The 27,128-nt window shown below is 43.1% G+C and overlaps 1 protein-coding gene across 1 annotated transcript in view; it reads right to left on the bottom strand.

Moving 5' to 3' along the window:
* The window catches only part of WDR11 (WD repeat domain 11), an 85,513-nt gene extending 63,086 nt beyond the window's left edge, over positions 1–22,427 (bottom strand). The window contains exons 1-5 of the mRNA XM_063434716.1: positions 22,266–22,427; positions 13,511–13,622; positions 2,427–2,580; positions 1,323–1,496; positions 389–575 (exon numbers count right to left, since the gene is read on the bottom strand). Coding sequence (XP_063290786.1) covers positions 389–575; positions 1,323–1,496; positions 2,427–2,580; positions 13,511–13,622; positions 22,266–22,351 — 713 coding nt within the window. The 5' untranslated portion in view covers positions 22,352–22,427. The remainder of the gene's footprint in view (positions 1–388; positions 576–1,322; positions 1,497–2,426; positions 2,581–13,510; positions 13,623–22,265) is intronic.
* Between the last annotated feature and the right edge of the window lie 4,701 nt (positions 22,428–27,128).

The following is a 27,128-nucleotide window of genomic DNA, read 5'->3' as shown; positions in this document are numbered from 1 at the left end:
TTAAAGATGAAATGTAATGTACTTTTATTTTAGGCAACGTTTTGTCTACCATGACAGGTGTAGAGAACAATCTACTTTTTGGACAAAAAAAAAACATTTTAAATATCTCTAACACCTTGACTTTCAATCTACTCATTAATGTTTCAGGCCTGATAAACATATTTTTATAGGAATATTGTTGCCAAGCCATGTTATTGCTAAAATAAAGAACTTTTGGACTGCCAGACGTGTGTTCTTCAGTACTGTCAAATGGTTTCTGACATAGAACATTACCATAAAACATAACTGATCTGTGAGGTTGTTGCATTATGCCACATTCCTGCTACGGAATCTTATAATAAATTATTATATGCGCGTATACGCACGGTTACCTGTTCTAAACACTCACCTGGGCTTCTCGTTGGTGATAAGAATCTTAACTTTGTTGAGAGCCTTCTTGGCACCGGTTGCAGTAGCAGGTTTGGTATGAATAGGGCTGGCATGAGGGCTGGAGATATACACCTTCCGTCCTGTGCTAGTGGGTGGTTTGGACGGGGAAAAGTCAGAGACAAACACAATGCCCTCACTGGTGAGCACTGTGAAAAGAGATTGCAAATAGAAGACGTTGTGAAACAACTTTTCTGTTAAATCTCTAAACCAGAGGTTTTCCAACAGAATAAAGGGCACCAATAGTCAGATTGAATTGAGAGATTTCCTAATTCTGTTCCTAACCAGGACTGTAAGCTCCCTAGAGAACTGGGTTAGGTATCACTGATTTAATTAATCATATAACCACTTCACATGTGTACAGTGACAAGAGATCCATGTCAAAAAGTAAAGTAGATTTAAAAAAAAAAAAAAAAGAGACTCAAATCCATAAATTTTAACCTTCTACACATCTGTTTCTGTGGCTGAATGAAAAGAAGGTGAAAGACCCAGTTCTACCATATCTAAAAGGGCAACCAGACATCTCCCAGGATCAATAAGCTGTTACCCAAAACATCAACTAGTATATTGTTGATTATTATTTTAAAAAACAACCTAATAAAAACCCATATATTGCCCCCCCAATCTGTATAGCATCCCACAAAGAAAACACTTTAGGTAAAGACTGACCCTGTATTTACGATATATGTACAAGTCTATGATATACCCTTTTAACTAGCCTTATTAGCAGAAACCTTTCATCCTCTTGTTCATTTGAAGCCTGCACTTTTAATATCTTTATTTCAAACTAGCCCCTAACTTGCACCACATATTCAAGATGAGGATTTACTATGGTTTTATAAAGGGCTAATATTAGTGTGATCATTAATACCCCTTTATGGGTTTCTGACACTCACATGCAAGTTGCGAGGGCTGGAAAGGGTTGAAGGAAAAACTCAGAATGTTTTCCGCGTAGCTTTTTTTCCACAATTTGGTGCCAGTGTCTGCATTCCAAAGCACAATGAGGTTGGGAGGGTGCACGGCCAGCAACAGGTCACGAGATGCGTCTTGACTCCAGAGCCACTGCATATCTACAGAAAAAGTGTAAAGTGACGTTTAATATGTAGCTTACAATTGTAAGGTGTCAATTCCACCTTAAAAATATTACCCGCATCCGCCCCTTTCTCACGCAAGATGCTGCCAAGGAGCTTGTTCATGCTCTGGTAATCTCTCGCATTTATTAATGTAATTTTCTCCTAGTTGGTCTCCCCAAAAGCCGAACTGCCCCGCGAAAATTGGTAATGAATGCTGCCGTCAGGCTGATCTTTCCAACCCTTCGTTCCTCCCATATCTCACCACTCTGCCGATCCTTACACTGGCTCCCTGTATCATATAGGTGTCAATTCAAATACTAACCCTTACCTATAAAGCTCTAACCAACTCTAGCCCCTACATTTCTTCACTGATTCGTAGATATGTCCCTTCTCGGTCTCTCCGCTCTGCCGGTGATCTTCTCCTGTCCGCTGCTCGCACCCTTACTGCTAACCCGCTCTTGCAGACTGCTCTTGCAGCCTGCCTACCCCCATCAGACTCTCCCCTAGTCTTCAATTGTTTAAGAAGGGCCTGAAAACACATCTGTTCAGAAATGCTTATGGACTCCCAGAGTAACTTATCTATACTTACCCAAGTCTATCTCTTGCTCTCCTAAAGAGCCATACTCCACTCTCAACTCTAGTTATGCTACTTTTCCATCTTGTTTGGTGGCTGTCACCCTTGCTGCCTTGTTGTGTATTTGTACCCCACCTCATCTAGACTGTAAGCTCGTTTGAGCAAGGTCCTCATATACCTATTGTTCCTATGTAACTGTGTAATTGTATCATGTATTGTAAATTTCCCGTCCCTTTTATAATATGGTAAAGCGCTGTGGAATTAGTTTGGCGCTATATAAATACCAATAATAATAATAATATATATAACACCCCCACAAACACAAACATCTCAGGTGCCTGGTTGCTCCTTACCATGGATGGGCTTTGAGTGTTCTTGTATTTCACATCTTGTTGTGCCTGACATCACATCCCACACAACAATCTTCCCACTGGAATCAGCTGATGCCAAACGCAGGGCATACGGGGAGCCCAGGTTGTGGTGATAATTCTCTCTGGCCCATTTTACCTGCGGAAAGAAATCAGAGTGTTTAACTATATTGCTGTCCATCTCATGGCTAGCAACTCAGACTCTAGAACCAGGTTATAAAGACAATTCTAGATATTATCTTCCTATTAATAGTTGAAGTTCTAGGTATGTGCTCCCTGTGCTAGAGCTTTGGAAACTGCAGTGTGATTCATAGCAGTCTGGTACAATCAGTTAAAACTATGCAAGTCAACATGTCCAAATGACAACAGTAAAAAAATGAAGACAGAAGAAGTTGCACAAGTCAGTTTATCTTTTTTTTTTTTTTTTTTTTAACAGAATAACAGATTTAGAAATATTAGTTATATTAAAGATATACCATAGGCACCAATATAACTGCTCAATTCTGTGCCACTTAGGAGTTAAATCACTATTTATGCTGCCCTACCCACACAGCCTCCCTGAAAAAGGGGTTATTCTTTACAGTACAGTGTGTTTCCTTAGAGGTTCTTCAGTTAATCATTAAAGTGTCCCTTTAACCCCTTAAGGCCCAAACTTCTGGAATAAAAGGGAATCATGACATGTCACACATGTCATGTGTCCTTAAGGGGTTAAAGGGACACTATAGTCACCAAAACAACTTTAGCTTAATGAAACAGTGCTGGTGTATAGATCATGCCACTGCAGTCTCAGTGCTCAATTATCTGCCATTTAGGAGTTAAATCACTTTGTTTATGAACCCTAGTCACACCTCCCTGCATGTGACTTGCACAGCCTTCCTAAACACTTCCTGTAAAAAGTCATCTAATTTTTATCTTTCCTTTATTGCAAGTTCTGTTTAATTTAGATTTTCGTATCTCCTGCTATGTTAATAGCTTGCTAGACCCTGCAAGAGCCTCCTGTATGTGATTAAAGTTACATTTACAGAGCAAGAGATAAAATTGTGTAAGGTAAATTACATCTGATTGAAAGTGAAACCAGTTTTTTTTTTCCATGCAGGTCATGTCAATCAGAGCCAGGGAAGGTGTAGCAAGTGCTTTATAAACAGAAAATGGTAGTAGATTGAGCACGGAAACCTGAGAGGCATGATCTACACACCAAAACTGCTTCACTAAGCTAAAGTTGTTTAGGTGACTATAGTGTCCCTTTAATCAAACACAGAGGCTTTCTAAATTAAAGACACTGTGCAATATACATAGAATGTGATGGCAGATAAGAACCATTCGGCCCATCTAGTCTGCCCAATTTTTTAAAATACTATCGTTAGCCCCTAGCCTTATCTTATAGCTAGGATAGCCTTATGCCTATCCCACGCATGCTTAAACTCTTTTACTGTGTTAACCTCTACCACTTCCGCTGGAAGGCTATTCCATGCATCCACTACCCTCTCAGTAAAGTAATACTTCCTGATTTTTTTTTTTTTTTTAATTCTTTATTTTATTCGTACACAGCTTAGACATGCAGGGATGCACTGCCACAACAGCAGGTTCCTTTGCAGCATTAAACATTGTATAGTAGTTGTGTGGCATGAAAAACAGTGTACAGTTTTTAGTTATGTAGAAAGACATGGCGTAGCATTAATCATTGTATAGCAGTTGTGCAGCATGAAAAACAGTACATTTTTAGTTATTTAGAGAGACCTGGTTGCATACACAGCCTATGTGTCATAGTTTAAAATGGTTGTCGATCTCTGCAGCCTCTGCTGTTTACTCGCTATTTGGTCACGTCTAGACCTTGTCTAACTGGACATTAAAATGGTTATGCTATTTCTAGCTTTAACTGGGCGTGAAACCACAGGGAACACGTGGTAGCAACAATGAGTTTAAACATGTGAAAATAAAGAGTATATTGTGTCGAGAAACTGAGAAAATAATAGGACATATCTGAACCGCTGCTGAGCCTAACAAGTATCTGTCTATTGGCTTTTGTTTTGCTTGAGTCAGCCTATGTTGGGTGAGCTGGTGTCCTGCACTAAAGCCTAGTGTGTGTGTGTGAGGTGTAGAAAAATTTTTCGGCAACTTATTTGTCAGCTGTAGCTGTGTCAAATGTTAGTCAAGATTAAGCATTATATACAACAACATCTCCTTATGGTATTCATGAGCAGGGTGCCCTGGTTAACCAGGCTTGCATATCAGCAGCCAGAGTCCCGATCCTACAGTTCAGAGCAGGGCCTGTCGGCTGTGAAGCAATGCGGTGGGCGCCTTAGCCTATGCCTCTTGCTGTAATGATTTGAGTCCCGTTGGCATAGATCTTGTCGGTGGGGCCTCTTGGCTGGAATCCAGCTGCTGTATTTGTGCGGCAAGCTTCCTTTTGGTCCGCATTGCGGCGATCCGCCATACCCTCATGGCATAGATTTGTGCCCTTCTGGTCTGGACCTCTGCGTTTAGGCAAGTGGTGTGGTTGTAGGGGATATTCGTTGGCCCGGCTCCAGCTTATGTAGGGGTTAGTATATGCGCTTGGGTGGTATAATGTCGCTTTTTCTGCGCGGCGGGTTTTGGCGCCGGCCCGGCCGCGTGGTTACTGTGAATGACTGGAGTGGATACCTGAAATGGCGCCGGCGAGTTGTCGGGCGGATCCACAAGGCGACCAGTCTGGCTGCTCGGCGGTGCGGCATGCCATGGTGGCGGAGTATGGACCAGAAGTTCAAGCAGAGTGAATCAAAGGTATCCATGGGGTGAGTGTATGGTTGAGGACATGTGCCCTTTGCCCCTGGCCCTTGCCGAGCGGCCATCTTTGGTGTGCCTCGGACTGTCAGCGACCCTGCAGGCGGTGCGTCTGGGGAACTCATCTGCAGTTTCAGTCTGTGAGTCCGATGTGGGTGATGCACCCTGGCAGGTCCTTGGGCTGTTTAGCCATCGATTGTGCGCTGATGTTAGCCCGTTTAGCAGGAGCTCAAGTTCCACACGTCTGCTTCGTTAAGCGGTCAGACTCCGCCCCCCCTTCCTGATATTTTTAAACCTTTGACCCTCTAATTTAAGACTATGTCCTCTTGTTGTGGTAGTTTTTCTTCTTTTAAATATAGTCTCCTCCTTTACTGTGTTGATTTCCTTTATGTATTTAAATGTTTCTATCAGATCTCCCCTGTCTCGTCTTTCCTCCAAGCTATACATGTTAAGTTCCTTTAACCTTTCCTGGTAAGTTTTATCCTGCAATCCATGAACCAGTTTCTCTGAACTCTCTCTGAAGTATCAATATCCTTCTGGAGATACGTTCTCCAGTATTGCGTACAGTACTCCAAGTGAGGTCTCACCAGTGTTCTGTACAATGGCATGAGCACTTCCCTCTTTCTACTGCTAATACCTCTCCCTATACAACCAAGCATTCTGCTAGCATTTCCTGCTGCTCTATTACATTGTCTGCCTACCTTTAAGTCATCAGAAATAATCACCCCTAAATCCCTTTCCTCAGATGTTGAGGTTAGGACTCTATAATAAGGGTGATAAAATATTTCAACTCTTTATCAGGAAGTGTGTGGAAAGGCCACATGAGCCTCAGACTTGGGAGGTGTAGCTAGGATTGCAAAAACAAAGTGGGTTAACTCTTTAATGGCAGAGAATTAAGCAGTAAGACTGAAGGGGCATGATCTATACACCAAAACCAGTTAATTAAGAAAATGAGCTGTATCACAAGGGGGCTTACTGGTACGGGAGTCAGGTAAGAGTAGTAGAGTAGAAGGTGCGGGGAGGACGGTTGAGGTGTAGCAGGAAAATAGTGAGGAGAAAAAGAACACAGGGATTTCAACACGAGAGTAAGGCATTTGAAGAGAGATGCTGGCGTACCGGAAGCCAGTTAAGTTCTAAAGAAGGGCTTAGGCATGAGAAGAATGGGACAGGTTAAGAAGTCTGCTCGTAGTAGCATGTTAGATTTGTTGAAGCGGCGTAATGGAGCGTAGTGGAAGACCAAGTAAAAGGAAGTAGAAGAGGTGAACGGTGAGCAGTGTCAATTGCAGTGGATAAATCAAGGATGAAGATGGACAAGAGATTAGAGCAGGAGTAGGCAACCGTTGGCAATCCAGATGCTGTGAACTACATCTCCCATAATGCTAGTACAGTCATAATGCTGGCAAAACAACAGGGGAGATATAATCAATCACATCTGGAGTGTACAAGGTTGCCTACCCCTGGTTTAGAGTGTTGTGCTTCTGTGAGGAAGTTATGGACAGAGAGGAGAGCTGTTTCAGTCGAGTGAGCAGACCAGAACCTAGATTAGGTGGCTAGAGGAGCAAGAGAGAAGGGACAACGGTCAAAACCTGGCAGGGTTTTAAAATAGTACATAATATCTATACTATATGAATAAAACATGCAACAAAACATCAATGTGTAACTTTTGTCCTCAGAATATTTTTGGATTACATTTCCCATAATTATCTACTACCTTTTGGCTGGCAGAAAATAAAATTATTTTTATTTACCTTCAAATGGTGAACCAAGGGAAATCTGGGGTCAAACAGACTTCCAGTTCCAGAAACTGATTCCTACATGGGCAGACAACCAAGCTACCTTTTCATAGTTACATCACTTACCAATGAAGCTTCAAACGCTGAAGCGTAGAGAGAGGTCTATCAGTGTTGTGGTCAGAAATGTGGTGCAAAGTTTGAATAGTTGAGCAATTGCCATGGAAACCATTGGAATAAGCAGGAACATTCCTTTTACAACTTGAATGGTCTTTCTGATCACAACGGTTTGATACACTTCCTTCATAGTTACTGCGTTGAGAGCCTGGCTGCTAAATGTTAAAACCAGTTTAAATAGCAGAAGAGACAGTTAGTCAATCTGTATTGCGGCAGATAGGTAAATGAATTAACATTCATGATCAGGAGCAGGGGAGCCAAGACAGGGTGTGGTATAGGCTCAGTTGAGGAGGTGGCAAGTTTGGATTATTTGAAGATTCTGAGGAGGTCATTACCAGATATCGTGGCAAAGGAAGACAGGGTGCTGGAGTTGATGGAGGTGGACCCTGGGTAGGGAAGGATGCTCTAATGATAGTTATTTTAATTTCGAAATGCAACGCAAGTTCTGATGCAGTAAGAGGAGAAGGCGGGAGGATCTGAGATGCTTAAAGCATAGTTATAATAGCTAACCTTTAATGTTACTTTTTTTTACCTCTGAAGTGGCAATTCTGATTTAAAGACAACCTGTCGCATAAAGAAAACAAGTCTATAGATAAAGAAATGTCACTGGGACACTTGACATCACACAGTGACAGACTTAAGCCTAACTTTATGCTTCCCTTTAAAATATTATTTTACAAAAGGTTAGAAGTGTCAGATTTAGAAAGAATAAGAAAGGTAATGGGAAAAACATAAATTTTACTTACCGTAAATTTCTTTTTCCTGAAGATTAGAGGCAGTGCTTATACCACAGGGATATCCAATCTGGAGGGAAAAAACAGGCAGGCAAATCTCCAAACATTTAAACCCTCCCCTAATTACCTCCTTTCCCATAAGTAGCAGCTCCTCCTGATCATACCCAGAAAATACATAAGCCAAATAGCTGCAAAATTACTGAGTTTATTAGAAAAAAGGGGCGGGAATGTAGCACTGCCTCTAATCTTCAGGAAAAAGAAATTTACGGTAAGTAAAATTTATGTTTTTCCCTTCAGATTAGAGGCAGTGCTTATACCACAGGGATATAATAAAGCAGATCCTGAGGGCGGGTTCATTTCACTACAGCTTGAAGCACCTTGCGCCCAAAAGCAGCATCCTCCGAGGCCAGTATGTCCAACTTGTAGTGTCTTGAGAAAGTATGGAGAGAGGACCAAGTAGCAGCCGAACAAATCTGAGAGGGAGATGCAGCTGCTCGGAGAGCCCAAGACGTCGAAACCGCTCTAGTAGAGTGGGCCTTTATAGGGCCTGGATGTTCCATGCCATTCTTGGAATAAGCCAACAGAATACAATCCTTCAGCCATCTAGCCAGAGAACTCTTCGAAACCTTCATGCCTTTCCTAGTGCCTCTGAATAGGACAAAAAGACTATTATCCTTCCTGAAGGATTCCGTAGATTTTAGGTATTGTAAAAGACATCTCTTTACGTCTAGGCAGTGAAATTTGCTTTCCAAGGCATTAGATGGATTCTGACAAAAAGTCGGTAAGACCACTTCCTGGTTGACGTTCGAAACCGAAAAAACTTTAGGTATAAAAGAAGGATCGAGCTTTAGAACCACCTTGTCCTGATGGAAAACTAAAAAAGGAAAATTCGCCCGAAGAGCTTGAATCTCACAAATTCTTTTAGCTGATGTAATAGCCACCAAAAAGACAGTTTTTAACGAAATAATCTTCAGGGAAGCTTCCTCCAATGGTTCAAAGGGCGGCTCACAAAGCGCTGAAAGAACCAAGTTAAGATCCCAGGGAGGATAGGTTTCCCTAACATAGGGCACCAAACGAGTTAGAGCTCTGAAGAACCTCGAAATCAGAATATTAGAGGCCAAGCATCTGAGGGAGAAGAAACGGATAGCAGAAACCTGCAATTTCAATGAAGCAGGTTTAAGACCTTTAGCAAATCCCATCTGAAGGAAACTTAGAATCTTCTGGATGGATGCGGAAACAGGGTTGACTTTAAATCTACAACACCACTGACAGAATATCTTCCAAATTCTAGCGTAGATCTTTGAAGTAGATTCCTTGTTAGTTGCCAACAGGATCTTTATCACTTCAGTATCCAGACCGTTGCTCTCTAGAATCTGGCGTTCAGAAACCAGGCCGTCAAATGTAATCTTCGAAGGGTCGGCAGAGGCACCATGGCGTCCTCTAGTATTTCTCTTGAAAGTGGGAGCTTCCAAAATGTGGCCCCTGGAAAATTCAGGAGAACCGAGAACCAACTTCTTCTTGGCCACCATGGAAGGATAAGGATAATACGTACACTTTCCAGTCTTACTTTTTGAAGTATTCTGGGAATAAGCACTACTGGCGGAAAGGCATAAGCCAGGTTGAACTTCCATGGAACTGACAGGGCATCTATGATATCCGGCCTGTCTGTTGGATTTAGGGATTCAAAACGTCCTGTCTTCCTGTTCATTCTGGAAGCCATCAGATCTATCTCCGGAACACCGAAGCGGTCTGTGATGAACTTGAAAGTTCTGCATGACAGGGACCAATCTGCTTGTTTCAAATGATGCCTGCTCAGGGCATCTGCCACCACATTGAATTTCCCTGAAATGTGAACTGCTGAAATTGACATCAGGTGCACTTCTGACCACAGCATGATCATTGAACAAAGGCTTTCTAACTTTGTTGATCTCGTACCTCCCTGTCTGTTCAAATATGCCACTGTCGTTCGATTGTCTGAGCGGATTTGAATATGTCGATCTTTGATAAGCATCTGAAATGCCAAGAGTGCCATCCACACGGCCTTTAATTCCCTGAAGTTCGAGGAATTTTTCATATCCTTCTCTTGCCAGGACCCCTGCTTCTTGATGTCTCCCAGATGGGCCCCCCAGCCCAGGGCAGAGGCGTCTGTCGTAATTATAGTGAAGGACTTCATCCGGAATGACAGACCCTCGTGCAGGAATCGAGAAGATGTCCACCACTGCAGACTTCTCTAAGTTAGCTTGTTGAACCTCATAAGCCCATCCAGGCCGAGTTCCTGTCGATTCCAGACTTGCAGAATGTTTCTTTGTAGAGGTCTCATTCTGGATTTTGCCCAACCGACTGCCGGGATTGAGGCTGTAAACAGACCCAGTAAGCCCATGGCTTCTCTGATTGAAAACACAATTTTTCTTCTGAGATTCCGAATTAATCGCTTGATTTTTAGTTTCTTCTCTTCTGGCAGGAATATCTTCATTGCGATAGAATCCAAAATCAGACCCAGGAACTGGATCCTTTGAACTGGCACTAGTTCCGATTTGTTGAAATTTATTAGCCAGCCATGCTTTTCTAGCGATTCTATCGCTGTCCCCAGGTCTAGCTGTAGTTGACCTTGGGACTCTGCAATCAACAGCCAGTCGTCCAAATACGGAATGACAGAGATGCCCATACCTCTTAGAAACGCTGAAACGACTACTAGCAGCTTTGTGAAGACCCTGGGTGCTGATGACAGGCCGAAAGGTAATGCTCTGAACTGGTAATGTTTGATTACTGATCGGCAGCACACAGCGAACCTTAGAAGACTTTTGCTGGATTCTGCTATGGGCACATGAAGATGGGCATCTTTTAAATCCAGGGACGCAAACCAACTTTTTGGATGAATAAGCAGAGTAGCGGACTTTATTGTTTCCATGAGGAACTTCTTTTTGATAATCCACCTGTTTACGGCTTTTAGATCTAAAATGGGTCTGAACGAACCATCTGGCTTTGGAACCAAGAAAAGTCTTGAATAGGTGCCCCGAAAACTTTCCTTGAGAGGAACTTCTTCCACCACTCTTTTCAGTAATAGAGTCGATACTTCTCGCATCAGAGAGAGTTCCATCTCTAGAGAATGAACCTCGGAACATAGAAACATTTCCATTGGGGCTTGTGATAATTCTAGAGCGTATCCGTGTTTTATCACTGTGAGAACCCAGCGATCTGATGTTGTTCCTTTCCAGTGCTCTAGGAAGTGACTCAGCCTTCCACCCACAGGCCTGGCGTCATAACTTTTTATTTCTTCTGTCAGAAAATCTTTCCTTCTTCCTATAATCAAAGGCTTTTTTATGCTGACCCCTGAAATAGTTTCTACGAAAGGAACTTCTAAATGAGGGAAGCGACTCCGCTTTACGTCTTCTAAACTGCTTCTTAAATGATTCTGGTAAAGCTTTCCTTCCTTCCTTCCTTCATCTGTTTTAACAATTCATCCAGTTTTGAACCAAAAAGTCTTCCTGGTTCAAAGGATAGGTCACACAGTGAATTCTTAGATGCTGTATCTGCTGACCAATTTTTGAGCCAAAGCGCTCTTCTGGCGACTGTTGAAGTACCTATACTCTTGGCCGAAATTTTTAGGCTTTCTGCAGACGCATCTACCAAAAAATCAGATGCCATCCTGATATTCTTTAATAGCTTTACCGGGTCTTCCTTAGTTTCTCCCGTATAAACTTTTTCTAGTTCTTCCAACCAAAGTCTTTGGGCCTTGGCAACAGATGACCCCGTAATCAAAGCTTTAGCTTGGGCTGCAGAAGATATGAACAACTTTTTTAAGGAGGAGTCAATGCGTTTGTCCATGACATCCTTGAGCCCGCTTGTGTCTCCAATCGGTAAAGTAGTTTTCTTAGAGATTTGAGCAATAGGAACGTCCACTACAGGGACCGTATCCAGCTTACAGTCTTGTTCCGATGCTAAGGAAAAAAGAGTTTTAAAATGTCTAGACAGAAACGGCTTGTGACTAGGGAATTTCCACTCTTTTAAAATCAATTCCTTAATCTGTGGGAGAAAAGGAAACACTTTGGACTTTTTCCCTGTTTCCTCAATTCCAAAAATGCACTGCACTTCTTTAATCAATTTCCCAATTGCTTCATCTGGGAAGGCAAACTCCTCATCTGAAGAATCACCACCTGAAATTTCCTCATACTCAGAACCACTAGTTACTGAACTAGTATCAGAAGCTTCCCAAGATCTCAGTCTTTTCTTAGCATGTTTTACAACTTGCGAATCTTGGGCAACCGAGGCCTGGACTGACTGTAATGCAGCCGACTGCATATCCACAAATGTTTGCTGCATACTATGTTGCAACCAGCTGAGGAAAGTAGACATTTCTGTTCTTTTTGCTTCCTCTGAAGCTTCTTTAGAACACACTGAGCAAAGTTTCTTTTTATAACCATCTGGCATAGGTTGGCTACACACAGAGCAGATTAAATGCTTGGCTTTAGATGAACATTTCCCCTTTTCAGCAACTTTATCCAAATTTTCCGGATTAGACATACTGAAAAGAGAAAACAAAAAAGGGAAAACAATCAAATTTTTCTCCTTATCGATTCAGGCTAGGACCCATTTAATTAAAAACTTAATCAGTCTTACCTTAAATGGCCTGAGAGTGTGTTGGAGGGCAGGTGAGATAACACTCTTTACAACCGATCTGAGAGCTCCTGGCAAACAGAGGTTGCTGCTGGTAAATGCTCATATAAGTCCTGAAACCAAAGAGAACGCCCAGTTCAAATTTGGCGCCTGAATCAAGGTTCGCATTGCGCATGCGCATAGCGCTCCGCGACTCCCTAGTGGAACGCAACGCAACCTGTGTGTGCGTTCCACCGCAGGACTTCCCAGCCGACGCACGCCTGCGTCCTTCGTCAGACCGGCACCTGGCACGGCATTAGACGGCAACATAAAACTTGAGGGACCACGCCGTCCGGCGTGTTAAAGGCTACTTACCCGGACATCAAGGAAGCAGTGCCCCCAGAGCCTCAGCCCTTCTCACCTGCTTACTGGAGAACCTCCTGTCTAACCTCCCCTGCCGGAGGCAGGCAAAGAACTGGGTATGATCAGGAGGAGCTGCTACTTATGGGAAAGGAGGTAATTAGGGGAGGGTTTAAATGTTTGGAGATTTGCCTGCCTGTTTTTTCCCTCCAGATTGGATATCCCTGTGGTATAAGCACTGCCTCTAATCTGAAGGGAAAAAAAATGTTGCTCCTTTTGGTTTACTTTGAGTTTGTGGAGATCTCTTTTGGAGGAAAAATGTGCCTGTCAGCAGCATACTAATTAGATTTAAACAAAGCAAGTTCAGAATGTGGAGAAAAGCCTCGGCTCACTGAATCTACATCTAAACCCCCAGGGTCACAGAGTGAAAGGAAGAAGTTGTACCTTTTGTACACTACCCTCAAAGAGCAAAACTGAAAACAGAAGATGAAACGTTTAACCATCCTCACAACATTCTCGTGCGTTCAGCAAAGGCAAAATAAAACACTCCGTCAGCCTCACACACAACAAGAAGATGGACTACAGGCACAGCGTGCAGCCATCACAGGCAGATGGTTTTATGTTCTGCTGCAGAAGTGAGGCTGTTAAAATAAAAATTCCTCATACAGACTTCACAGAACAAGGTAATCACATTCAATAGAACATGGGTACTTACCTTGACAACATTGGCTTTGTGCTTCTCTAAGACCTGAAGGGTTTGGGCAGAACTAGGGTCTACAACAAGGACCAGAGAGTGACATCCATATGCAATAAGCCCTTGGCAGCCCCTAGGAAGGAAAATAAAAAGAAAAGTTAAAATATGTAATAAAAGTTAAATGTAAAATACTATTATCAGCATTTTATATAGCGCCAAAATATTTTGCAGAGCTTTACAATTTTAGAATTAAATCTTTCAGAATTATGTACTCTCAGGCTCCCTCTTTTGTGTTTGGTATAATAAATCTAATATCTATATCTAATAAACAGGGCGTTTGGGATAATGGCTAATTCTATCAAAGTAGATGATTGGAAAAATATTCCAATGCAAGTATTTTGCAGTGTGTCTGCCAAGGCCCAAGATTCTCAATTCTCCACAATTGCCGGTTTAATAAAAAGCCTTGTATTTTTTATATTTTTTTTAAATGAATTGTCTTGTTTCTACCTGTTTACGTGTTAGAATAACTGCTGTCTGTGACAACAGCCCAAGTAAAGCTCTTCTCGTTTGCGGCATCAATTGCAGGTTTACTCGCTGCAACCTGTCTAACATTTGTTATCCACATGAATATTTTATTGCAATGTTTCACAAACAAGACAAACATGATATAAGCATAGGCACTGACAATATAATCAGACGATATAGCATACGGCAAGTCAACCAATGTAGAAGTGATGGAAAGTGAAAAAAATAAAAACAACAATAATTTGTGAGTGTATGAGAAAATATGTGAGTGTGTGTCAGTCTGCAAGTATGTCTGTCTGTCTGTCAGTCAGTGAGGATTGTCTGTTTAGATTACTGGCGCCCCTCCATTCGCTTTTGCCTTGGCTTCGTCTCACCTCCATGGCTGAGACAATCCTTGATGATCTCAGAAAAGTCAATGTGGCGGCTAATGTGCATCCAAGGCAAAATGCAGCGCTGAGTCAATCACCATGTCTATGGGGAAGATTCCGTGCCTCCATGCAGAGCAATGAAACACTGTGCATACGGTGGACTAGAAATCACATCTAGTGGCCGTCTTAGTGACTGCCATAAGAGGTGTTACTAGGCAGCAATGTAAACACTGCTTTTTCTCTGAAAAGGCAACGTTTACATTAAAGTGGCACTGTCATGCCGAACGTACCTTTCCTCAATCTCTTCCTCTTCTCCCCCTCTCTCAGGATCTGTTCTTCTTTTCTTCCTGTCTTCTTTAGTTTTTTTAAAATCATAAGACAAAGTAGGGACTCTTTGCCTTATGGAGGTTTCCTCCGCTTGACCAGCTCTGACCAGCGGAGGAGCAAAGTGTGCTTCATTTCCGCTGGTCAGAGCCATTTTCCCATAATTCTTACCTTTCCTCCCTGTTCCCACGACGCTTCCTGTCATTTTAGCTGAAACTGCTGAATTGCGTTCTAACTGAATGAGAACAGTATGTTAGTTTGTTTTAGAACGCAATTCGGCACTTTGTTCGGATCGCAATTTCATTCGATTGAATGAAACTCCGATCCTATTCGTGCCGTGGCGTCATCTTGCAGCCACTTAGTAGATAGCTCCCTAATTCCCACGGTATTAGGGAGCTATCTACCAAAAGGCTGAAAGACCTAAATTGGTCCTTCAGCCAAATTTACTAATACCGGTACTAAGTAAAGATTACTTAGTATTAGTAAATTATGCCCCTACTCGCTATACCGCGAGTAGGGGCATGTCTAGTAAACAGTGAGCAGCCTGTGGTTGCTCACTGTAAAAAAAAAAAAAATCACCTATTGGCCCCCACCCCTAAACAACGGCTGGGGGCCCTAAAGCTCCTATTGTCCCCCCCGGCCCCCACCCCTGAGCGGTGGGTGGGGGTCATAAAGATAATGAGGGGGGGACATCCCACTGTCCTCCCCCCGGCCCCTACCCCTGCGCGGTGGGTGGGGGCCATAAATTACAATGGGGGGGGACCTACTGTCCTCCCCCTCTCCGGCCCCCACCCCTGGGCGGCAGGTGGGGGCCATAATGATAATGAGAGGGGGGGACCTACTCTCCTCCCCCCCCCGGCCCCCACCCCTGGGCGGCGGGTGGAGGCCATAATGATAATGAAGGGGGTGACGACCTACTGTCCTCCCCCCCCCAGCCCCCACCCATGGGCGGCGGGTGGGGGCCATAAAGATAATGAGGGGGGGACCTACTGTCCTCCCACCCCTGTGTGGCGGGCGGGGGCCATAATGATAATGAGGGGGGGGACCTACTGTCCACCACCCCAGCCCCGACCCCTGGGCGGCGGGTGGGGGCCATAATGATAATGAAGGGAGGGGGACCTACTGTCCTCCCCCTCTCCGGCCCCCACCCCTGCGCAGCGCGTGGGGGCCATAATGATAATGAGGGGATGGGGGGGGGACACCTACTGTCCTCCCCCCCCGGCCCCCACCCCTGGTCGAACTTAAAATAAAAAAAAAACCAGAGCGCCCAAAAAAAAACCAGACGAAAATGAAAAAACCAGAGCGCAAAAAAAAAAAAAAGAATCCATCTTCACCCATGGAGGGCTCCGCACATACTGAGCTCCGCAGGGCGGGGGAAGGCTTATAAAGCCGTGCCCCGTCCTGCAATTAGGCTAAGAACACTCTGATTAGTGGGTTTAAGCCAATCAGAGTGCTCTTTGTCATTTTACACGGCGTGGGAAAATTCCAAAAAACTTTCCCACGCTGTGTTAAATGACACAGAGCACTGTGATTGGATGGCTTGAAATCCATCCAATCACAGTGCTTTGTGTCATTTTACATAGCGTGGGAAAATCAGTAGATCCCCCCCCCCCTCATTATCATTATGGCCCTCACCCGCCGCCCAGGGGTGGGGGCCGGGGGGGGGAAGGAGAGTAGGTCCCCCCCACATTATCATTATGGCCCCCACCCGCCGCCCAGGGGTGGGGGCGGGGGGGAGGACAGTAGGTCCCCCCCCATCATTACTGCCCCCACCCGCCGCTCAAGGGTGGGGGGGAAAAGGACAGTAGATCCCCGTTCCCCCATTGTAATTTATGGCCCCCACCCGCCACTCAGGGGTGGGGGCCGGGGGGAGGACAATAGTTCCGCCCACCTTGTTATTTAGGGCCCCCACCCGCCGCGCACGGGTGGGGGCCGGATAGTAGGGTTTTTTTCTACAGTGAGCAGCCACTGTTTAGTAGACATGCCCCTACTCGCGGTATAGCGAGTAGGGGCATTCGGGAGATTTTAATCTCCCTTATGCTATTATGGGGGTCATATTGACCCCCATAGAGTGAGGGGGGGACCTGGGGGGCTTAGGAAGTAGCGGGGAGCACTGCTCCCTGCCGCTTCTATAGTTACATATTACAAGGAGGGAGCTGCGTGCCGGTAGCTCACTCCTTGTAATAAACTGAACGAACAAACTAACACTGATACTCAGTGTTAGTTTGTTCGTCTGATTTTTCTATTCATTCATTCGTCTGTCTGATGAATGAATAGATGAAATTCCCGTTCGCATGTCCAGGTGTTTCACTGGGCATGTGCGGGAATCTCACAGGCTATCTAGTGTGGGCAGATGACGTGTCCCTCAGGGACTTTCTCTACCCACACAAAGATGGCGGCGCCCTGAATATAGATCGGGGCAGAAAATAAAGATTAATAAATAGGTAATATGAGGGCTTAGGGGCATTTGGGGGTGACTAAGGGGTCAATTGGATGTAGTGGAGGCAGGAGGGGGGGTTAAAAAAAAAAAAAAAAAAAACGGGATTCGGCATGACAGTGCAGCTTTAAAAAGCCTGCAGGGACAGGATATAGACACCAGAACCACTACATTAAGCTGTAGTGGTTCTGGTAACTATAGGGTCCCTTTAAGAATTGTAGTTTTTCAGTTAAAAATAAAAACTGGTAGTTTATAAAAAAAAAGCTGGCTCCTACATTCCAAGGCAATCTGTCAAGCCCTGGGGTACATCAACCAACATGGAGACCCTGGGCCAAATCGTTTTTCTTTTCTTTTGTTATACGTTTTTGCACAATTTTTTTCTATACAATGTATTTTAGTAAGAAAGAAAGAAAGAGAAAATAATAAAACACAGAGACACACCAACAATACAGAGCTCTGAGAAAAGAGGGACATTACGATAATCAAGAGGGACAGAGAAATGTGGGCCCAAATAGGGACTGTCCTTCCAAAATAGAGATGTATGCAAATGCATATCTGAGCAAATGGTGTGGATGACTTTGTTTTAGCTCTTTTCCATCCTAATCTTTCTTTATCTTATCCCAATATTCATCAGTAACAACAAAATAAACTGTTTATTGCAACATTTTAGGAAAAAGTTACTTCAAAAAGATTCCACTTGAAATAGTACATACTATCTATACTATATAAATAAAACATGCAACAAAACATCAATGTGTAACTTTTGTCCTCAAGCTATTTTTGGATTACATTTCCCATACGAATCTACTACCTTTTGGCTGGCAGCAATTTAAATGATTCTTATTTAACTTCAAATGGTGGACCAAGGGAAATCTGGGGTCAAACAGGCTTCCAGTTCCATAAACTTATTGCCCTATGGGCGGACAACCAAGCTACCTTGTTCATAGTTACATCACTTACCAATGAAGCTTCAAACGCTGAAGCGCAGAGTGAGGTCTATCAGTGTTGTGGTCAGAAATGTGGTGCAAAGTTTGAATAGTTGAGCAATTGCCATGGAAACCATTGGAATAAGCAGGAACATTCCTTTTACAACTTGAACGGTCTTTCTGATCACAACGGTTTGATACACTTCCTCCATAGTTACTGCTTTGAGAGCTTGGCTGCTAAATGTTAAAACCATTTTAAATAGCAGAAGAGACAGAAAGTCAATCCGTATTGCGGCAGATAGGTAAATGAATGAACATTTTTACAATTGGAAAATTTGTACTATCACATTTTACAATTCTAGACAGGAAAAGTCAGTAATGTTTAGTTTTTTTCTGAAAATTCATGCTTAAGAATGTAAGGTAATGTATTCTTAGGTTTAACTAAAAGGGCAGCTTAATCAAACAGGCAATTTCAGCCACACTATAGCCACTTCTTTCTCACAAGCTCCTCATTTCCAGCTACAAAGCAGGTCTCACAACCCCAATAACTGACAAAACGATTTCAATGTCCTTGCAGTAAGCACTAAATGGTTAATCACACCTCTAGCCTTCACAAAGGGCTTGCAGGCCAATGCTTCCATTTTTGTCTTGATGTAAAATGGTTAATGGCCAATTTAAAACATAAATGCAGCTATTCTGCCTGCACAAGGGCATTCTCGCTGTTCCCTGGCTGGTGCATCACGTCATGTCGTGCACTGTCTCCTGGCAGAACACAAACAGGGTTATTTACTAAAAAGAGAATTTTAAAGTTAAGGCCAGAGTAGCTGAGCTGAAAGCATTACTGACTTAGAAAATGTTCCCATTTCAGCTATTACATTGGGAATTCACTTTGAATTCCACATTTAGTGAGTCACCCTGAAAACAAAACAGAGTTTAACAGGTAATGCAAAATAAATATTATTAGTCCATATTAGAAAATATTTTATATATATATATATATTTATTTATTTTAGGTATTTACGGTATTAAGGTATATTACGGTATTTACCCAATACCTTAAATACCATTTTTCTGAAAGCGTACGTGAATTTCCCATCTTATTGATGCTTTTCTCCTTTATGACCCCAATTTACCTCCTGTTTATCTGGCACTCTTGAAGCTGGGAATTAGTACTGAGCAGAATATATGGTGTGATTGCTATAGTGGTGTTATACCGGCAGAATAGTGTAGATCAGGGGTCCCCAAGAAATAGATCCCCAGATGTTGTAGAACCACAACTCCCATGATGCTTTGCATGCCTTTAGATTGATAAAGCATCTTGAAAGCTGTAGATTTAAAACCTCTGGGGATCTACCTTTTGGGCACCCCTGGTGTAGATCGTAATGTGAGACAAGACAACAGTGATGAGAAGGTCACTGGAAGAAAACACTTGTAGCAATGAGAGACACTGGCAGAATACACGAATAACACTGACCGTATCACTGGACGAAATGGCTTATAGTTGCGATTGGAACACTGGAGAAACAGATCTATTGTGTTGAGAAGGAAACTGGCAGAATATAACTGTATTGTGAGTGAACCTGACATCAGAGACCTATTGTCACAAAGGTGCATTGACCAAATATACCAATAATGGTGAAGGGCACATTGGAAGAATATGAGGGCACAAACAGCATAACATAGATAGATGTGCTTGTGCTGTACTAAGGGCACAAGCACGCTAACAACAGTCTTGTCTAGTCTGTCCTTAGAGGACCGACCTACATAATTGACCTGCCTATTCTTTGGGCAACAAATGTTGGAAACACAGGTTTAGATACTGCAGCATTTAAAAAGTATTTAAAATAAAAAAACCAACAAATTCACTTCTGTGGTTCTAAAAGCACAGAGGTTCTGTTAAAGTGGTTACCATATAAGCACACAAACTACTCAAAACACAGAACAAGTGGAAATCAGAATATTAAAGGACCACTCTAGTGCCAGGAAAGCATACTCGTTTTCCTGGCACTAGAGTGCCCTGAGGGTGCCCCCACCCTCAGGGACCCCCTCCCGCCCGGCTCTGGAAAGGGGAAAGGGGTTAAATCTTACCTTTTTCCAGCGCTGGGCGGAGAGATCTCCTCCTGCTCTCCTCCTCCGATCCTCCTCTTCTCCTCCCCGTCGGCTGAATGCGCACGCGCGGCAAGAGCTGCGCGCGCATTCAGCCGGTCACATAGGAAAGCATTCATAATGCTTTCCTATGGACGCTGGCGTGCTCTCACTGTGAAAATCACAGTGAGAAGCACGCAAGCGCCTCTAGCGGCTGTCAATGAGACAGCCACTAGAGGACATAGGGGGAAGGCTTAACTAATTGATAAACATAGCAGTTTCTCTGAAACTGCTATGTTTATAAAAAAATTAGTTAACCCTAGCTGGACCTGACACCCATACCACTTCATTAAGCTGAAGTGGTCTGGGTGCCTAGAGTGGTCCTTTAAGAGCACCTCAGTACTACCATTTTTAATAAAAGGACAAACAAAACAAATGTTTCAGGTATAAATCACCCTTTTTATAATGTACTATGCCTTTCTAGTGCTAGAGGGGGTAGCACTGAGGTGCACTTAATATTCTGATTTGAGCCTGTTCATTTTCTTGAGTAGTTTGGGTGCTATTCTTTAGGCAGATCCACACCAGTTTCAAGATCCATATCACTAACCTGCATTATTTTACCCACGAACCAGCGCTCATATTTGCAGCAACCAATGTTGGGGGATTGGGCAATAGTGTGGACAGCAGCAACCAATGAGAAGCATTAGAAGCATTCTGTGTCATCATACTTTCTTTTGATGGCAGTGAATGTGAAAGCCTTTGAAAATCAAAGGTCTTCAATGAGGAAGTGCATATAATTGCTGTCTGTCTGGGAGTCACTACAGGCATTTCTCAGAAACAGCAAATTATTACATTGCCAAAAAAAAAAAAAGACCGGGTTGTCATACCAACACCACTAATATCATGAAGTGGTTTTGGTGCTTAGAGCATACCTCCCAACTATGGTAGGTATAAGATCAGGACAGGGTGGGAAAACGTGAGGGGGTGTCACCAGTGACACAGTGGAAAAGAGGCAGGCCTACCCACAGAAGAGGCTTGTCAGCCTGACATCAAGGAAACAAGCAAGCCTGCCTGACAACCTGTTTGGCTGGCCCCCAACATGCAGATAGTGCTACTGAAGCATTTACTGCATCATCCTCGTGTTCGTTCTCAGCGCAAGCACATCTGTGCTGCTGAAGAGTTCCCTAGTGTCCATGGATACAGGACACAGAAAAATCAGGACAGGACCCCAAAACTGTGACCATTGGGAGGCCTTGTGAATGTCCCTTTAAAACTAACCAACGTCATAGAACACTTGTAGTTCCCACCAGCACGTAAAGTACATTACGTGCTAAGCCTGCCAGATACTCCATGTTTTCCTGGGCACACAACACTTACATGTGCTGTCCTGCAGTGTGTCGCAGTCATGTACTTTAACATTCCTTAATAAGCAATGATTTTATTTCCCTCTTGCAGCACTTTTATATTGCCAATTCTATGAAGTTCCTTAGCTTTAAGCAGTAAAGGTGAACGTCTTTAATAGAACACTATAGTGTATAGTGTACAAACATGTATTCCTGACACTATAATGTTTAACTATTTAGGTTACCAGACCCTCTCAGATTACATGGGAAAGGTGATTTTACTCCCCTTTTTTTCCCCACACCGCCACCCTGCCTGGACCCCCCCTTCATTGTTTAGATCATTAATCTTGGGAGGATATTGCGCATGCATGACAAAACTGCACCTTTCAGTATCTCCTCATAGAGACGCATTGAATCAGTGCATCTCTCTTGGAAACGTTCAGCGCCGTGGAGACGCTGAACGTCATTACTGGACAAGTGCAGTACGGACACAGAAAGCGCATCTAGTGGCAGTCTGAGTGACAGCCGCTAGAGATGTTCCCAGGCAGCAATGTAAGCACTGCCCTGTTTCTCAAACGGCAGTGTTTACATTGCCAACACTGCTGGGACTGACTATAGACACCAGCACCACTGCATTAAGCCATAGTGGCTAACACAGGGATACATATTTTGCAGGCAATGTTCTATGTGTATTCATAGATGTGTTTCTGCTCATATTAAATGACCTGGCTGACCTTTAACCTCTGACCTCTGCCAGCAGCCACTCACCAGTCCAGCGCCCCCCTGTTATTCTGGGTCAGGGCTCCGGTCAGCGTGCGGGTAGACAGCTTGATATTGACGGTAAACGGGATCATGTTGGAGCTGGGGGTGTGAAAAAGAAAAACACAGCCTAGCAGTAGCAGCTGTCACAGCCTACCCGGCATTTCCGGGTTTGCAGAAGAGCTGATGTAAAACACACACTTCCGGGTTGAGCGTACTGGACGTGACGCTGCGGCGGCCATATTAGGTGAGGGCATAGTGCCCAGACGTCTAATAAGATTGCATTAGGTTTTGAGGGTAAAAAAAAACAACATCTCAGTAGCTGCTGGAGCTTAGCAACTGACTTGCTTGAATGATAATTTTTGTCATTCTTATGTTACCTGATTGAAAGTGCAAGATAGTCTTTTTTTTTTTTTTTTTTTTTTTTACAATTTTAATAAAAGGTGCACTTAAGCCTGAAAGTCACAACAATTTTGAAAAATATGCAAAAATAGTTAAAAAATAAAGTTAAAAAAAATGAAAAGATATTGGTCATTAAAGTTACTGCAGCTGTTACACCCAGTCCACTCACAGACCTGCAAAAGGCTACAACCATCAAGAACTCATTCAAATATATGGGGTCTGAATCTATCCATAAATCCCTTGTCCAGGAGGGGGATACAAACAACATGATCAATTCACACGATTTCTCCTCAATCACCAGCTCTATCACCCATATTGCCAGTGGAACTGAGGAAATGCATAGAACAAGCACGTAAAATTGCTTGCTATGGCGTTTAAACACATATATTATAATTTCAGCACCACTCAGTGTATGGGCAGCCCAACTGGGCAACTTGTCATGGTGACGCGGTGCACAGTGGCATCACATGCCGACTCCAACCCTTCTGCTATCAGAGCTGCTAAAGTTGAGAGGTTTAAATTATATTTAGTATACCTGTGCATTCGTTTTCGGACAAATACATTTTTTTTTTTGTCAATCTTTATTTTATTGAAGCTTTATGGGTACGTTACAGAAAGGAAGAATAAGGAAAAATATATCATGGTAAATGCACATATAGACAGTGGTCAATAACATTGATACATTCTTACATGAGTGTCCGCTTCATTTTATATTATAAACGACTTTGTGTTGTCAGGTTAAAAAAGCCTATATAAAGGTGGTGTAGAGTGTCATTCGGTCTTAGTGACTGGCTATGTAGGTAAAATTAGGGAGCGTGGTTCGTTTGCCTTTGCCATGCTGTTGAGCCGTAACATGGGTCAATATAGTCGTGACAGTACAGTAAAGCTAGCACTGCGTTCTTCAATATGTTCAGTGCAGCCGGGGGTACCTTTTCATGTGTATTAAGGCTATCTAGTGCTATTCATTGGTAGTAGTCAGTGGGTAAACTGATCTAGTCATGTAGTTAACCTTCCCCGGTACCCTCTACATTCTTTGTAAGTTCTGCTTTTGTCTTTTGTTTCTTCCCATGTGCTATTGTGACAAGTGATAAAACGTTCATATACAAAGTTAGCATTAAAGTCGTTTGATATTTGCATGTATATAATGTAATTTTGTGAAGTTCTCGGATGTTTTTACGCCTGTCGTGTGACTGTTTGTGTGTTGCGGTGTTGTGAGGCGGTATCAGTGTGCCTTCCCGGTGTCATATACTCTACCCGGTCGGTTGTATTCTGCGCCTTAACATTATAGAAAGTGTGGGCGACTGTTGTTCCTAGAGTAATCGTTGGTCTGTGGTGCTCGGTAGAGGGTGTCTCCTGTTGGCAGAGACTTGTGTGTGTGTGGGGGGTGTCGCTATAGTGATCCCGTCTCTTGCTGGGGTTCCGTGAGGGTGGGTATGAGGCCATCTCGGAGTTGTTGCAACCTCCCGTGTAGTGTAGTGCATGAGTGTGTTGGTATGCGTCTAACCTGTGTGCATTGAGTGACCTATGTCACCGTAATCTTTGTAGGTGTGGATTATAAAGAAAGAAAAAAAGAAGTGTAAACCTAGGACCGAACGTCCAGGAAACACTGGTGAGATATGGATCTCAGTTGGCTGTTAAAATTTAATAATCATTTAATCGGTATACAAGGTCATGAACAAAAGAGAGATAATGAACGAAATAATAATAAAAATAACAAATAAATAACCCACTCAGGAAGGGAGATATAAGGAGCTCAGGGAGCTATAGGAGGAGTATGAACAGGGGTACATAGCTGTATAAATATTCACCCTGCCGAATGAAAATATAAAGGAGAGAGACACCAAGACCTCTCAATAAAGGGCTGGCAGTAGTGATAGTACCCACTGTCGTTTAAATAGACACTCAAATCCTAATAAGGATTAAAATAGAGCATACTTATAACACACACTGGCTAGTGTATGCAGATAAATCCTCAGTACACAATTGGCAATTGAAAATGCAGAGACAATCAAGCCTCAATGATGGCTATACTTAAGGATACTGCTTAGAACAGTGTTACATAGTAGCTCATATTAACTAGTGGGTGCAATTAAACACACTCTCAATACTTGTAACTCACACTGGCTAGTATATGCAGATAGATCCTCAGTTCCAAATTGCCAAAAGTAATATAGAGACAAACAAGCCTCTATAGTGGCTACACTGGAGGATACTGCTTAGAACAGTGTTACATAGTAACTCATATCAACTAGTAGGTGCAAATGAGCATACTCCCAATAATGGGCGGACAGGAATAGTAATCAGAGCTTGAGCTAAAGAGACACTCAGGCACTGACTAGTAATGCAGATAGAACCTCAGAGTCAGTATGCCAATTAAGAATTAAGAGACATACAAGCCCCAATAGTGGCTATGCTGGAGGATCCTGCTTAAATAAGTGTTGCCTAGTGACTCATGCTGATTACTAATTACAGATGAAAAACACTCTCTTGCTACAAGAAGAACATATGTAGCTAATACTGGAGAAACCCTCAAACACCTGGATCTAGACCAGTATAGCTAATAAATATATACTGGTAAGTTAGTCCAAAGGGATCCTAAACAGTGAGAGTGCAGCACGTAATAAAACCCCATCCAGCCCCAGTGCTGGCTATACTGAATGTCCAGATAAGACCAGAAACGGGCATTTGCTCGTTTACAGCCTTTGAGAAAGGCGCTCTGCGTAGCGCCGAAACGCGTTAGGCAGGCAGATAATGCTTTTATAACCACGGCACTTTATTTTTTTGTTCACACTGTTTGGGGTGTTTAGTTAGGGAAGTAGGAGTTGGAGCCTGTATGGAGCGATTTATAGGGAACGTACAATCGTTATTTCACTGATGACTGTCTGCTATAGTAGACAGTGTGAGACCTACTGCCATTCTGGTCTTATCTGGACATTCAGTATAGCCAGCACTGGGGCTGGATGGGGTTTTATTACGTGCTGCACTCTCACTGTTTAGGATCCCTTTGGACTAACTTACCAGTATATATTTATTAGCTATACTGGTCTAGATCCAGGTGTTTGAGGGTTGCGGGAACAGGAAAGGCATCGAATTGTAGCTCCCGACCGGGTGTATCGAGATGGGGGGTGTCCACTTTCCGTGGCGTATCGGGTCAGGTAATTTTCCCCGTCCTTTGTTCTCCTTTGTCGGAGCTCTAGGTAGTTGCGACCATTTCGTTTGAGCGCTTGGCTCCGCCCCCCTGACAAATACATTTTTTTTATGAAAATGGCGAATTAACAAATAACGATTAAAATATTGACGAATGATTGAATTTGATACCGAACAAATTTTATTTGGCAATATTTGTTGAACAACTGCTGCTGTTCTGAGAGAATAAGTAATGTCCCCACTTTAGGGGTTGTTGTGACTGACACGAATTGGATTAATTAACACTTCTCAGTGTTATTCGCTACACCATCAGGATTTAACTCTGTGTCTGTTTGGCCAAAAAGAAAATCCCATTGTCAGGAATATTTCCAGCTCAAGCTGTTTTGGCTTAATTATGTAATTTCCCGTGAATTTCTAATAATCCCCAGTTTAGCCTAACCAGGACAGGCGCACAAAGAGGCTCCCACTATGCAATTAATAAGAAGAGTAATATCTGGTGTCCTTAAGACATGAAGAAGGAACCATATTTTGCAACAGCTACACAAGAAAGGTGGGAATGTACCCCAACAGGATAGTTCTGAAAATCAGGATAGTTGGAAGGCCTGAAAACCCCATGTGTAATCCCAATGAGCATTACAAGTTGATTGCTTTGTTCTTGTGAAATAGGAGGTGATTGTGGCGAAACCAACTTCGCCACTGTGAACTGGAGAAGCCTGGTTGCTAGCCTCCTGCCCAGCGATTATGGCCCTGAGAGATTGGGCCCTTTAAAAACAGTGTTCGCCCATTTAATGACTATGGGAGAAGGATTGGCACTTACTAGACGGCACTTCGGATGCAGCCGAAGTGCCGAAGTTGCCAAAGTGTCGAAGTTACCGAAGTTGTCGAAGTCGTCGAAGTGACCGGCATCGGACAAAGGACCACGTGGCGGCGGCCATTTTAACTCGAACACCGCCGACCCGTACCATCGACTTCACTAAAGTCGAAGTACCGAACACACTTCGAACGGGACTTAGTCGTTTTTATACCAGGAATGGACCGACCGCACAGCCCAAATCCATGGAACTATTTTGGGCAAGAAAAGGTGCTTGCGGTCGGTCATAAAAGGACTTCCGTATAACTTTTTATTTACTGAAGGGATTGGTATGATTTTTGAGAGTGTTTATGTTTAAAGTATGCTGAGTCTGAATATGTGATTTATGTGGATGCGATGTATGGTTTTAAAGTTATGAAAGTTGTGCAAAAGTATATTTTAAACTGTATGCATAATGGGATTATGTGTCACACTAAGGGGAGGGGATGTGTGGGATGTAACATCTATGTCAT

Source organism: Pelobates fuscus, chromosome 10, assembly GCF_036172605.1.
Source record: "Pelobates fuscus isolate aPelFus1 chromosome 10, aPelFus1.pri, whole genome shotgun sequence".
Classification (NCBI taxonomy): domain Eukaryota; kingdom Metazoa; phylum Chordata; class Amphibia; order Anura; family Pelobatidae; genus Pelobates; species Pelobates fuscus.
The sequence above is the reverse complement of the archived record's forward strand: the minus strand, read 5'-3'. Positions and strand labels throughout refer to the sequence as shown.